General features: G+C 42.1%; 1 protein-coding gene across 1 annotated transcript in view; it reads left to right on the forward strand.

The window, feature by feature from the left end:
* Window positions 1-14759, forward strand: part of ADAMTS2 (ADAM metallopeptidase with thrombospondin type 1 motif 2) — a 178181-nt gene that overhangs the window by 136437 nt on the left and 26985 nt on the right. Inside the window, exons 6-10 of the mRNA XM_069028479.1 lie at window positions 4171-4327; window positions 5172-5277; window positions 6910-7053; window positions 8868-9000; window positions 10439-10552. Coding sequence (XP_068884580.1) covers window positions 4171-4327; window positions 5172-5277; window positions 6910-7053; window positions 8868-9000; window positions 10439-10552 — 654 coding nt within the window. The remainder of the gene's footprint in view (window positions 1-4170; window positions 4328-5171; window positions 5278-6909; window positions 7054-8867; window positions 9001-10438; window positions 10553-14759) is intronic.

Consider the following 14759-nt stretch of genomic DNA (forward strand, 5'->3'; position numbering starts at 1 on the left):
ATTTCTTTCTGCTCTGCTTTGTGTCTTTGTATGAATGGTAGGTGCAACTCTGTTGTCTTCTATTTTTATCAAGGTTTTTTTTTTTTTTTTTCTGCTTCCATCTAAGAAGGAAGGGAGTGGAGAAGAAATGAAGGCAGAATCAGAAAAAGGAAGGAAATTTTACAACACTGGTAGATGTTGAGTTCCCCAGAGAAAAGGCCTTGGCTAGTTCTGTAGGGCAGACTGTCCTCGTCACCCTCTGTGGTGTCCCCTTGCCTGGGGGATGTTTTCCCAGCTGAGCTCTTTCCACTTCTTGGCCAACATCTCCATCTGTTTCCATCAGCAGTTCACAGATTTTTTGCTTTTCTTGCTGTGAGAAGGAAAGTTTCTCTTTCCATTGGCAGTTTTCCTGCTGATCAGCTGAGTAATGCTCTCCACAGGCCTGCTGTCCTGCTTGGAAAGAGGTCTTTCCCAGCCAGGCTGGAGCTCCCAGACAGCTGCAGGACCCGCGTGTTCCTGGCAGTGTGGGCCCTTTGCTGGCCAAGAGTAACACCTACACCTCTTCTCCATGTGCAGCCTGCTGGCCCCCAAACTTTCCCTGTTTGCAGTGTGACAAAGAGGGATTTTACCTTTCAGCCCTTATTGCTGTACACAACTCATCTCTTTTCCTCTTTCTCATTTGCTTTGCACATTTGATAAAGAGCTGGGCTCTCCTGTGTCTGATGAAAGCCCACATTGACTTCCAAAAGAAAATATTCTTAAGTGTTATCTGATATCTCTTCAAGAGTAATTTTTGGACAACATCCTTCTAAAACATATGACATCTGCCCTGTCTACTAACAAGCTCGGCCTGGTCCCATGATCTCCTGAGTTCCTTCCTTTCAGGACAGCACCATTTATCTGTAAAGGCAAGGCAGCTGGAAAAGCAGATAAAATTCTGTATAAAGGCATGCCTGGCTTGGGAACTCTTTGATCCAAAGACCACTGGAGCCTTGGAAGTTCTTTGGAGGGGAACACTACCTCTAATTCCCTTCCCTGGCCATACCACTGCTTACTGTGAGGAGAGGGCCGTGGTGTTCGTGGTTCTTCGGTCTCAGCCAGTGCAGTTGCACAGCACAGTGAGCTTGACTCACTGTCAGACTCGTGGTTCCCCGGCCATGCAATATTTGCTGTCAGTACTGTTGAAGCCTTTCTAATTTGAAAGTCTTTGGCAAATTGTGGAAAGTGGGCGTTCAGGTGAAAATTTACTAGGAATGAAGTGGGTTTCTCTTTTCAGGCTGCTGCATTACAGTGAGGAAAGACAAGGGATTAGTGACCAGATGATTTGAGTGCTCAGTGGACTTGGAGTACTCAGCAGGCAGACTGAGTTTTTCCTCTCACTCTTTGAAATCCTCCTCACTGACAGGACCTTGACTTGCTGCTTACATTTGTAGCATGTGGACACTCAAAATAATTGACTTCCTACTGGATGTCTTGTTTCCCAACTTAAAGAGCAGTAGGGTTTTATGATGTTAAAATTCTGTCATTGGCAAAGAAATTGGGTCAGCTGAAACATCTTTTATAGGACTTGTGTGTTCTTAGATTCCCCTCCTATGCCAAAGGGTTTTCTTCATTCTCCCCATTGTGTTGGATGCAAAAACACAACAATGCTCCACATTAACTGGATGGTCCAACTTCATTTGCTTGAAAACAAACTCTAAAATCAGTGTTTTGAGAAGTAAGCATTGAGGTTCTCTTGGACTGAGCCCATGGTTTCGCTCTTGGAATGGACTTCAATATACAGTGAAACAGTTGTTGACTCATGGCAGATGCCAGTGCCGTGCCTGAACCACAGGAGCTGCTGGTTTGCTGTGCCAGACTGAACTGGCCTGTGGCAGACTCGGTGTTAATCAGAGGAGTGCTGCAACCTGCTCTCTTAGCTCATTCAGAGACAAATCTTTTGCTTTTGTGATGGACTCCACCGTCCATCACTGTTTGGTTTAGCAGGCAGGGAAGAGATTACGTATGACAGAGGAAAGCTATAAAGCAGTAGTCATTAGGAAACAACTGACGTTTTATTTTCTATGCTTTTTTGCTGACCATGCAAATTCAAGATTTCCTTGCAAATAATTGGATACCCTTAAACAAAGCATATGTTGATAGGGTGTGTGTTTTCATTGTTTTCTGATCAGTGTGTCTTAAATGATGTGATTTTCATTTGGTAGAATGTACACAAGGAGGTCATTATGATGTCAGGAAGTACTAGCAAACAGTTCACAACTAGAGGTTTCTCAACTTCATTTTACAGCATTCTTTGCTTTTGAGTCTTGCAGTCAGATTTTTCACTGAGCTCCTTGAAAGGATTGATCTCTTTTGTGCAGTTTTGGAGAAATAAGAAGAGTGGAAGTGATGTAGATAAGTTTTGTGTTTGTTTGCTTGTTTGTTTTTGTTTTACCACTGATGGGTGTTATTAAAGACCTCAGCAATAGTCAAACCCCGTTTAACTGACTAGGATTTTTGCTTGAAGAGCCAGGATTTTGCCCTGTATTAGTGACTCAAAGTTTGTTTAAGTATGTTGTTATAAACATACAAAGATTTAATAAAGGCTCCACAACTGTCCCACCATTTAAAATACAGTTATTAGTTCAATTCCCAATGGGATCATGACTGGAAGCAGTATGATCCAGCACAGGATTATATTACAACTTTTTCATTCCACAGTAGTATCAGAATCCAAACTGTCCCTATATTTGGTTTATAAATTTGTTTTTCTGAACATTTGCAGAATTGTAATATCTTAGTTTTGCCAAAATCAGACCTCAGTTTGGCAGACACTTCTTTTATCAATTCCAGTTGTTCTTCTACAACCCTTTGAGGATTTTCTTTTTCATGTAGTTAATACTCTATGTACTCCATCATGCACTCAATTAGAGGACACATCAAATACATCTGTATTTAAACATGAATTGTATTACTTCTCTCTTATTTTTGGCCTAGGCTAAGTTTTGCTCTACATTAAGTATTTTGGAATGACAAACGCTTGCAGTACAGTATAGCATCTAAATTGTAGTGGGTTTTGTTATGATTACAGTGTTGTCATGGTAATATAATTTTTGCAAATGAAAAGCCAGGGTTCACATCTGTAGCTCTTACAAATCCTGGAAGGCCTGGGACAGGTCAGTTAGTCATACATTTTATAGTATCCCACATACAATAAGCTTTGTAAAGTCTTAGCAGTGCACAGTATCAAGCAGAATTAGCTGGGAACTCTTAGGAAAGTACCACTGAAAAAAAAAAAGGGGCAAATGTAATAGTTGGATTTTAAAATATCTTTCTCTTTCTTGCTCAAGAGAATTGTCCTTTGCACCTCACCTAACACATCAGTTCACTGGAGCCAGCCAAGCCGTGTCAGTTCACCACCCATGTAATGTGTGGTTGGAGAATGGCATCCCACAGTGGGAAGTTATATGCTGTACCTTCTGAATGATCTTCAAATGGGTAAAGGGATAAAGAAAATGCAGTTTAAAAGACAGTCACTGAGAAAGTCCATTTCTGGAAGTAATGATTCAAGTACAGCTGAAAAAGTACCCTTAGTTTTACACCGACAGCATGGAGGGGCGTGCCAAGGTCTGACAGAACAGCCTAAACAGCTCAGTTTCATGACAAAAGCAGCTGATGAACCGGGCAGGGTGCTGGCTCTCTGCAGTTGTTGTGATTGCCTTCCCTTGGCCATTAGACATTGCTCTTCCCCACACTGGGTCAGTCTCTGCTGGCCGAGACCTGCCATGTTTCCACAAGGGACACGGGCTCCATCAGGAACTGTATATCCAGACTGGAAGTGATGATAAAGAGACAATAAAGTGATGTAAACTGATGCCAGGGTGGTATAGAAATAATAAGAGTGCACAACCCAGTATCAGTTTTGTCATTAAAATACCCATCTTTTTATTTATCTTCTTTTTTTTTTTTTTCTTTTGTTATATCTTAGATCTCGTTAAGTGCAGAAATCACAGTCTAACCATGAACTTTAGCTATTTTCTTGCTTTCTTGGTCCAGTAAAATTTGTTTCTGAAGTGTAAGTATCTCTTAATTAAGACCAAACTTGTCATGGAAATGGGATATTTAGTCAAGTGCCTGAAAAAGTTGGGAAAAACATTGCTCATGCTTTCAATAAATAACTCTTGGTGTCTTTTTTTCCCTGTGTGTATGCAGTCTATGAGTCTGATAGAGATTGGGAACCCCTCACAAAGCCTGGAGAATGTGTGTCGCTGGGCCTACCTGCAGCAGAAACCCGACACTGGGCACGCGGAGTATCATGACCATGCCATCTTCCTCACCAGGCAGGATTTTGGTCCATCAGGCATGCAAGGTGTGTGTCTGGGTTTGTTTTACATTTGCATTTATCACTGAGCCAGGTTAGTCATGCAAAGTTTAAGTGTGTATCTTCTGCTGAGCTGTGCTCAATGTTTTCTTTCCCCAAGAGCTCTGCGTTGGGCCAGTTTCAGTTGTAACTGTTTCACTTATTATTTTATCCTTTCTTACTGATTACCTATTGGATCATTTCTGTGCTCCTACTGAGGCCAAGAAAATGGGATCCATATGTAAACAGTCCTGAAAATGCCCAAACATTAAAGGGTAGATTTTGTGTTTAAAATGTTCCAAAGCTGTTGCTGTGTTACAGTCGAATTGCCAAGAAATATTGTTATGGAGAGGCCTGGAACAGCAGAGCCAAGCGCTGTCCACTTTCTTCTTTTTTCAGGCCTCTGCCTCCTGTGAGATCAGTTTTTTCACCAGAGGGGAGAAATCTCAGAGCTTTCCCATTCATTTTGAGTTGGCCAGAGCTGCTGTCAACACAGGGCTGGGGCTTTGCTCCCTAAGGGCTGGAACAGTATTGGGCTCCTCCACAGAGCAGCATGTGGTGTCCTTTGCCTCTGTTGTCTTATGCACTTAGAAAAAGCAATTGTAGGACAGTCCAAAAGGTGACAAGAATTTTCTTGGTGAGCCAGGAAGTTTTAATTTGTTCAACAGGCTGGTATCACTTGTTTCATAGATGGAGAAGCACATTGTTAAATGTTTGGGGGCAGAGGTGTATTGAGAGGACCACTTCAGCTATACTCATGTCACAACAAAAGACAGATGCTCGCTGTAGAGCTTCCCACAGCATTGTCTTTCTGTACTTGTTCATTTTCTGAAACACTTGGTGTTTCTCACAGGCTACGCTCCCGTCACTGGGATGTGTCATCCTGTCCGAAGCTGCACTCTCAACCATGAAGATGGTTTTTCATCTGCATTTGTGGTGGCTCATGAAACTGGACATGTGTGAGTACAAGTGGACATCTGTGTTGTACCTTAATGGTTTTGGGTACAGACAAATGCTGATGACTTTGGACAGATGCACGTGATGTTAAACAATATTCTGGGTTAGCTCTGGTTTCAGGTCTCAGCTCTCACAAAGCTTTGTTTATGATCTTAAGTAAGCTTTATATTTTGGGATTTTCAAGTGGAAAAAAGAACTAATACCAAAATATCTTCCAGGGCTGCTGTGGGACTAGATTGAATGATGTATTGTAGTCTCCTGGTGGAAATGTAAAGTACTCATAATAAAGAAATATGAATTCACTTAGTCAGTGGAACACAGTATTCTTGCAAGCAATTCATACTAAATAAGCACATAATCTGTATATGTAACTGCTGATAAAGGAAACAGTACTGTATAGAAATGAGGTGCCAAGCACTGCAGTTACAACTGTTCTACATATCTCATATAAAAAATGCAATTATTTTACCTATTGATGTGATTTGAACCAATGCCTGGGCAGCAGTTGTCAGACCTTTGGTTTCTCCCAGATCTTTTTCGTTTCCCTGTTTGCAGAGAACTCCCACTGATTTCCCATTTTCTCTTTGGTAGAATAATAGTTACCAGAAGGCTTTTTCTGAACAGTTTCCATCTATTCTGTTCTCCCTAAGAAAGCCTTCAGGCCCTTTCTCTTTTTTTAAACAATAAAGTGCCAAAATTTATTGAAATCACTACAAACATATCTTAGTTAGACAGAGACATCTATTTGATGGTCACATAGTATTCGATTCCAGAATTTTTGAATTAGGATTAAAAAGAATACATCATAAGCTTTAAAAGAGATAGCACTGAAGAAAGTTTGTAATCCCTCAAGTCATATTCAGCCCCAGTCTGTTAATTTGGTTTAATTATGGACAGATATTGCCCATATTAATCCAATAGTGCTTATTAAAAATGCAGTATAAGATCCTAACAAAGGAAAGAAGCAAACATATTCATAATAAAGACAAAAAGAAATTTTAAAATATCTGTAACTTGGGGTAATTTTCTAGAAAGCACCCAGCACTTTCTAGGCTGTTTCACATTTAAACAATGTGGGATTGCTCCTGGGCAAACTCAGCATCTTGTCTCAACTAGCTTGCTGTGTGGCACCTTTCTTTTTTTCCATGCAAAGGACTTGTCTACAGTTGCAAAATACTTTGAATTAAGCTAAGGTGTGATTTTTTTAGAAGTTATATAAATTCCTGAATAGCACAAGATTAGAGCAAGAGTACATTTCTATTAGTATTCCTGGAGGGTGGACAGGCTCAGTAATTCAGAAATGGATTCACATTTAGCTGTGTTAATTCACAAATGTGCATGTGCACAGAAGTAAAAAAAAAAATTTTTTTAGTGTTTTTGAAAGTGAATTAGGCTAATGACATGAAAGTACTTTCAAGGGTCAATCCTTCCATGTGGGAGTTAGTCCAGGCCAACTCTTTAGCTTCAGCCTCACCCTGTTTTACTTCTCATGACTTTGCTCATGTGGACAAGGGCCACGGGCCTTCAGAAGCGTGTTGGCATCAAGCACTGGTGACACTGGGGAGAGGGAAGCACTCGGGCACTCAGAGCCCACCTGCAAGGTCACTGTTGTGTCTCTGTCGTGTGCGGGGCAGTTTAGGAATGGAGCACGATGGCCAAGGGAACCGCTGTGGGGACGAGGTCCGGCTGGGCAGCATCATGGCCCCCCTGGTGCAAGCCGCCTTCCACCGCTTCCACTGGTCCCGCTGCAGCCAGCAGGAGCTGAACCGCTATCTGCAGTGAGTACTCTTTAGTAGCTGTTCCCCTTCCAGGAGGGAGTGTGTAAGAACAATTGTGCGTCTCACGTTCAGTTTGATGTCAGTCCATTTGAAATTATTCTCATTTCATTTACTTCTTGTACTCATTTCATTCTTCTTGTGCATTTTCTGGACATTAAAGGTGTATTTGCTGTCTCTCAAGGGTGATGGAAGGCACTGTTACGAATCTCATTGCTGACTTTCCTCCCTCCCTACTGTAATCTGTAAGTGGAGGAGTTCCTTGGCTACCCAGCAGCATGGTGTGTGTCTTGCCATTTGTTGCTTATGATACCTGTCAGTGACAAGATAGTGCTGCCTAGAGAGGAAAAGCTGCCCTTTAAGTACTCAGGGCTTTTCTCAACTATAGTAGATATCTAAAGAGCACACACTGTTCTAGAATTAGTTCTTCAGTTGTTAATTTTACTTTCAGTACCTTAAATGCAAAAGCTGTTTAAACAGCTTCATCCATGCCCCTTGCCTTCCTTTTGGACCTGACACTTCAGGCATTAGACCTGTGCTGGAGTTCCCTGACACATTCTGTTGTTTGTGACCATTGTTTTGCTCCTTACAGAAAAAAACTTCCACTTGTTGTTATGTGCAAGTTGTACAGAAAAATATGGGGAAACTACTATGATAACCAGAAAAACCTGAAAATGAGTAGGAAAAAGTGCAGCAAAATACATGAAGTAAACATGAGTCAGTCTTTTTGTCAGTATTTTTATTATAGTAGCTATTTTAGGTGTGGCAATAAGGAATAAAAATATTGTGAGGGAAGTGTGATTGTTTCAATTAGCAAGATCCTCCAGAGCTTTAGCCATTAAATAAAAATCATCTGGCCTAGAGGGCAGCTTTACATTCTTTTAAATACAACTATTTTTAAAATGTTTTATAACAAAGCAGAATGATGGTTTGCTTTGAAGTAAATCTAACCTCAAAATTCTGCTTTCAGCTATTGGTATCTTCAAGGCAACCTTAATGATTGCCAGGATAGGCTCGTGTATTGTGTCCTCATGTCTGTTAAATAACTGGGAGACATTTCAGAGATCCTGTGGACTGTGCTGGTGTTGTTAATCAACCAATACTTACACCATGTTAACCATTTGGTGGTACTGGCATCAGTCCTTTGTCCTGACATGGCTTGGTCAGATGTAATTCTACAGGCCATCCTCACTCCTTAGGAGCAGAGGAGAAACTTCCACCTTCGTCACACAGAAAGGAAACTTAGTTTAAACTATGGATGGAGTTGGGGGTGATCAGGAGAAGCAGAGAGAGGGAACAAACCCAAATGGTTAATGCAGGCAGCAAAGTGCACCTCTGTAAGTCTGTAAATGAGTCACTGTTTCTCAGGGAGGACACAGGGAAACTGTAAGTTCAGTGGTATTCTGGGCTGGTTACCCTGGCCTCTGCTTTTGAAACCTCACTTGAAAGACAGCTGCAGACAGCAAGAAATTCCACAAATGGAAAAATTAATTAAACTTTCTTTTCTTCTTGGTCTCATGTGGATTCTTCCTTTGATTCCTTTCACATAAGGAGCCTGGAGACTGATAGGAATTTACCTGCAAGCTAAATGGAAATTACAATGGAAGGGCTTCAAAAAAAGATGTGTAGAATCCATTGAAGGTGGATATGACATGCTAAAAGTGAATGTGAGCATAATTGCAATATTAGCTGCTCTTCAGGACCAACATCTGAGAAATAGTAGGCTCTATTTTGTTTGGAACAAAAAGGCAATGAAACCACAAACACTGTGCAAGCCTCACAGCCCCATCTGTTCCTGTAATTTTTGCCTGTTGCAGTTCCTACGATTGTCTGCGGGATGATCCCTTCGAACATGACTGGCCTTCCCTTCCACAGCTGCCAGGGATTCACTACTCCATGAACGAGCAGTGCCGGTTTGACTTTGGTCTGGGATACATGATGTGCACAGCTGTGAGTATTTAACTTTAGCTTCTGCTATTTCTCATCCAGGAGTGGTCTAAGTGTCTCTGAAATGTCCTTAATAGGGACAGAGTAGTGAAGCCCACAAAGCTGTAAGCAAGGAATAACAATTTAATGTTGACATATATGTTATTCTAAATGTCTGTTGGTTTGGATTTTTTTTTAACTGGAATTATAGAAGTAATTATTGTGTAGTTTCATAAATATCTGTAGTTTTCAAGCAAACAAACTTGCTGTGTTATTGAGCCTTCTCTTGCTGGAAGCTGGTTATTTTGCTGCGAAACTCCCACCCCATGTGATGGAGATGGATTTGCTGCCACATCTCGTAGTGCTAGCACAGGGCAGCATGCTTTTATGATCCAATTTTATGGAAAGTGTGATGCATTTTGATACCTAGCAAGAGAAAAAAAGCATGACAGCGAGTAAAGCAACTTGCAAGGGCTCTTGATGCCATGGTTGGCTCTTGTGTATGAGGAAAACAAGAGCCAAAGTCTAAATTTAAAGCAAAGCAAGATTAGTGAAATTCTCAGTGGACTGGCCTCAGAAAATAGTCTTCTGCAGCAAGGCTGTGCCTCCCACCTCCAGCTCCTCAAGTAGAACAAAATATATAATGGAAAGAGATGTTTTCAGCTGCTGGCAGCTGCTGACACGTAACATTTCTGCTTTCATTCCCATCTGCAGGAATATATGTGCCGAGCATTGTCCCTAGATAATGGATGAGAACTTTTAGAGCATGAGCTGTAGTATTGTGTCTTGACACAATTCCCTCTGATGATGCCTCGGAAGAATGTCCCAGCCAAAGAGAATCTTCTCTTGCAGCCATCCTCCAGAGCCTGGGAGATGGAGGCTTTCTATTCTTCTTTGTTCAAAATAGCCAAAAGCACGTCCAGACATCATGATTTAGTATGTTTTGTGGTGGGTGGTTCCCATCCTCTCCTATAGAAGCCATTGCATTGTAGGTAAAATGCCGATTTATTCATGGATTGGGGACCTGATCTCAAATTTCCATCCCCCTAAGAAGGGGTTTACAACAGCTGAGATAAAGTCTGAGCAGCTCATTTCCATCTCCCATGGGTGCACAAGGATTTTTTGCTTTGTTTGCCAAATGAAGCAGCCCCATTTGGAGAAGCTGTAAGAAAAGGCAATGTGCGTCTCACTGCCTGGGGAAACTGGTAGCTCACTTGTGTAAAACTATTTTTGCCTGACTTTATTCCATCACATGCAAGTGGGATCTCACCTCAGAGTCATGATTCTGTATGAAAACTCAAATATTCAATCCAGAGACATCACGGTGTTCCTCAGGAATCAGTGCTAACAGCTGGCATTTTATACTTAGGAAAGGAACACTCCAAACTGCAGCTTCTGTTGCTGTTTCCAGTGGGAGCTCTCTCGAAGCATCATCCACTCTGATTTTTTTCCTGTGTTCCAGTTCCGTACATTTGATCCGTGCAAGCAGCTGTGGTGTAGCCACCCCGAGAACCCCTATTTCTGCAAAACAAAGAAAGGGCCTCCGCTGGACGGGACCATGTGTGCACCAGGAAAGGTGAGAGCTGGTGCCCTGTGTACCCACATGCACACGTGTGTTTGTGTGCAAAATCAAGAGGAACAAGAGAAGAACCTGTCTGGAGCACCTGAGGTTTGCTGAGATGTGGGGCAAACTCCCGAGTGCAAGTGAAGTGCTGAGCATTAGCTCAGCTGGTTAGAGCCTGGTGCTAGTAACACATGGGTTTGATCCCTGTAGGGGCCATTCACTCAAGAGTTGGACTTGATGATCCTTGTGGGTCCCATCCAACACGGAATAGTCTGTGATTCTGAGCAGTGTGAGCAGGGGACATGGGGTGAGGGCTGGCGTGTCCTGCATGGCCACTCTGGGACCATTAAACCCCGTCCTCAGGCAGGTCATGGCAGTGTCTGCCCCGTGCAAGTCTCTGTAGCAAAGCCAAAAATGGGGAAATTTCCTCTCTCCTATGACTCTTTTGAGGTCAGGGTGTTGTGCTTGTGCCAGCAACGTTGCTGTGGTGCTGACTGGCCTCCCCTGTGCGGGGGTGCAGAGAGTAGTGGGGGCTGGAGACACGGCCAAGCCACAGCTGCTGGAGCATCCCAGAGGGAAAGGATGGATGTGGGAGTTGAGTGCCAGCTAGAGAGAACCAACATGACAGCTCAAGGGGGACCGTGAGGGGAGAAGGGCAGGTTTGTGGAGGTGGATTTGCTGGTTTGGTGAGAGCCCAGGGAGGCATGAGGAGCTGTGGAGGGATGGTGTGAGGTGGCAAAGGCTCAGAGAGCTTCGGCCGCTCACCACCACTCTGGAGCTGCTCCCAGCCCCAGTCATCCTCCATGGAGATCACACTCTGCTCAGAGTGGGTCTGAACTCCAAGTCGTTTGAAGTCTGCTGAAAAAAATCTGGCTTCCCTAGGCTTTGGATGCAGTGACTGAGGGGGAGAGGAAGATGTTGCTACTTGGAAAGGTTTTTTTATAACCCAGTGTATGACATCATTTATGCGATAAATGAACCATATTAGCAGTTGCTGTTATGGTTTGAAAAGTCTTTTTAATGAAAATGTTATGTTAAATTAATTCCCCAGCAATCCATGCTCTATATAAACCACTCCCTTCTGGTTTTCTCTTCTTTAAACTATTCCTGTAATAACAGCTTTGTTTCTTGTTAAAAAAAAAATTACATTACAATCCAAAATTTTAGGCAATTTATTTGAATACACTTTTCTTTATCTTGATTTTTACATTAAAAATATTCATGACCCCCAACTGAAAAATACAGTTATATTCCATTTTGTTGCATCACTCTCTTCCCTGAGCTATTCATTCATATTAGTACTTGAACAGAAATGAGGAGAAAAAAGGAATTTGTAACCCTACAGTTAAGGATCTGTCAGTGCTTCCATTATAAACAGTTTGTCAGGATATTATGCAACTCAGCTGTAAAAATTTTCTTTGGACTGGAACTTGGGATCCAAGGCTTCAGCAAGCTGTGCAGACAGCCAGGCTTTTGAGCTCAGCAGAGATGCAAGAGAGTATGTGCACATTCTGAAGTTTCAGTAGATGATAGGACTCTGACTGTTTTATTCTCAAGGGAGCTGTCCCAGTTTTTTGATAAATAAACTTGCTGCCACCTTCCAGAAGTACCTGAGAAAATTTTGTAAAATGAAAACCATTTTATTAGATAAGGCTCAGCAGTCTGAACTAAATGGTTTGGGTTGTTTTAAATAGTGTGAGTTCTGAAGGTTATATAGCTGACTTTATGTATCTGAGCTCAGCATTTGACCAGTGTATTTATTAAATGTTGGTGTTTTTAGTACAGGTACGTCAGATCAGTACTTTCACATCTGTTCCTTTCCTTTTCATCCCTGCCCTTGATTTTGCCTTCCCCTGTTCACTCTCTTCACCAACTGGGACAGTACCAGAGCTTCTTGCCTGAATGCACAGGGCTATAAAATGCATTTATTGCCCAAAGCTGGGACTCAGTTGCTGTGGGGCAGCTTCCTCTCAGGTACCTCTCCCATGATACCTCATCAGCATTTGAGAAAAAGGAAAATAATTTCAAACATGGTTGCCTATTTTCTTTGGAATCATGTCAGAAAAGAAAAATGCAGAAACAAGAAATAAGCAATTAAAGATGCTGATTGAGAAAGATTCATTTGTTTCCCACTTAGGAAACTTGCAGTTTTCATGATTTCATACCTCTGATTCCCAGGGCCTATTTTAAGCACAAACCAATCACAACACTGCTGATGTGTCACAGAAACATCCTGGCTTTGCTGCAGCTGAGGGGACCGGATGCCAGAAATGAAAGTGGTGCTGGGGAGGCGAACACGGCATGTGGTGCATGGATGTTCTCACCTAGGGCTGGTGTTCACATAACTGATAACTGATCCCAAATTTAGCAAGATGCCATTGAGGAGAATCCAGTCCAGCTGCCTCCTTCCTAACTGGTGGTCAAGGGGCAAGAACAGCCGTATGGGAGATGTGAAATCTGTAGCATATTTTTGGCAGGCAGGATGATAAGGACCATCTCTGTGCAGACCCAGGCTGTGTCCTGGACCCAGGCACCAACCCTTTGAAAAGGAAGATGAGGCTTTCTAATGCTGTCTACATGTATGTGTACAGATAAGTGTATAGTTATGTAAATGTATGTAAGCTCTTCTGTGCATCTGGTTATTTGAACTAAGTTATCAAAAGAGTGAGGTTCTGCCATTTAAAAAACTTCTTATTAATTCTTCTTGTGCAAATGAAGATACTGAGCAACCATTATGTTAATTGGCAGCAAACTAATAATTTGCTGGGTTTAAAGATAAAAAAATAACATTCTCCTGGAGCTTCTCAGACAGAAAAGAAAACTACTATTTTGGCAGAATCCTAAAGGAAATAGAATAATTCCTATTGCCCCCAACTTGATTTTTTAAAATCAGATTGAGTTTTCAATAGCAGGAGGGAAGTTTCTATCAGTTTTGCGAAGCTTTGATGATGGTCACATTAACTTCCATGAAATAACTCCAGTGTGTAAAGTTAAGCACATGGAGGCTCAGAGCCACTGTGGAGTCAGAGACACTCCATAAATTGCTATAGTAAACCATGCAGACAAGACATAACTGCACAAAATTTAACTCTGCCTGGCATTCTGTAGATTGAAAAGAAACATATGTTGTCAGCTGATAATTTATTTACTTGTATACAATTCTGTCAGCTCTACTGTTAGCCTCAGGCTTCTGAATCCAGGCAAACTTCAGAAATATATCATCATTTTTTGTTATTCCATTTAAAAAAAATATTACTCTTCTGGGGAGACATTTATATCGGCTGAAGTAGCTAACTGCTCTCCACAGGGTAGAAATAAAACCCAGCGTCAGTCATGCAGGGAGATCACATGCTTGAGTCCATCTGCTTGCTGCAGTGACTAACATCAAGGTTTGCACCACCTGAGCCTCATTTTTTTCTTTTCTTGGAGAGAGGTAAGAGCCTGGTAGCTGCCCCTGCCAACCAAGCTGATGTTGCTCTTGGATTTGGCTTCTGTGCCAAGGATCCAGCACAAACCTAGCAGGTCTTCTCTTTACTTGCACTGTCCTAATGAGAGGATCTGAGTCAAACTTGGAATGATTTTTTACCCTGTCAGGAAAGGAAGGGAATGATTAAATATTGAAATGAATAGATATTTTTGAGAAGAAAAATGGACCAAGAAAAAAGGTTTCTGAAAACACTAATGTGTGCTCAAAGCAATCCAGATAATTTCCCACTGAGAAAGCTGACCTCAGCTTCTCTCAGAGACAGGAGACAGATGGGTGAGTGTGTGCTGTGTTAGTCACCACAGAAACAGGGAGAATACTTGATTCTCCACTGAAGAAACTTTTACTGGCTCAGAGTGGTCCTTAGTGTTGGAACTTTCAGTTCATCCCTCGCAACTAATTATTCTCAAACAGATGGAGCAGAGCAGGCCAGCCTGCGTGTGCTGGGGAATACAAATAAATAAGGTCCTGATGGGACCTCAGAAGAGTGAGGAGAACAGAGGACCCCCAGCCATGGTGCAGTGTGAGGGGTTACTTGGTAGATACCTGGGGTGTCAAGTGAGGAGATCAGAGCGATGCCCATTGCTGCTCAATATAAAATAGTTACAGATACCCACAGAAGATCTTCAAGTCTCTTCTTGGAAAATTGACTTGCAGATGTGTTAAGCCTACAGGAACACACTGGCTCTTTTTTTGGCATCCACAGCAGTTGTTTCAAAGAACTGCTGAAAACAG

Source organism: Aphelocoma coerulescens, chromosome 13, assembly GCF_041296385.1.
Source record: "Aphelocoma coerulescens isolate FSJ_1873_10779 chromosome 13, UR_Acoe_1.0, whole genome shotgun sequence".
Taxonomy (NCBI): domain Eukaryota; kingdom Metazoa; phylum Chordata; class Aves; order Passeriformes; family Corvidae; genus Aphelocoma; species Aphelocoma coerulescens.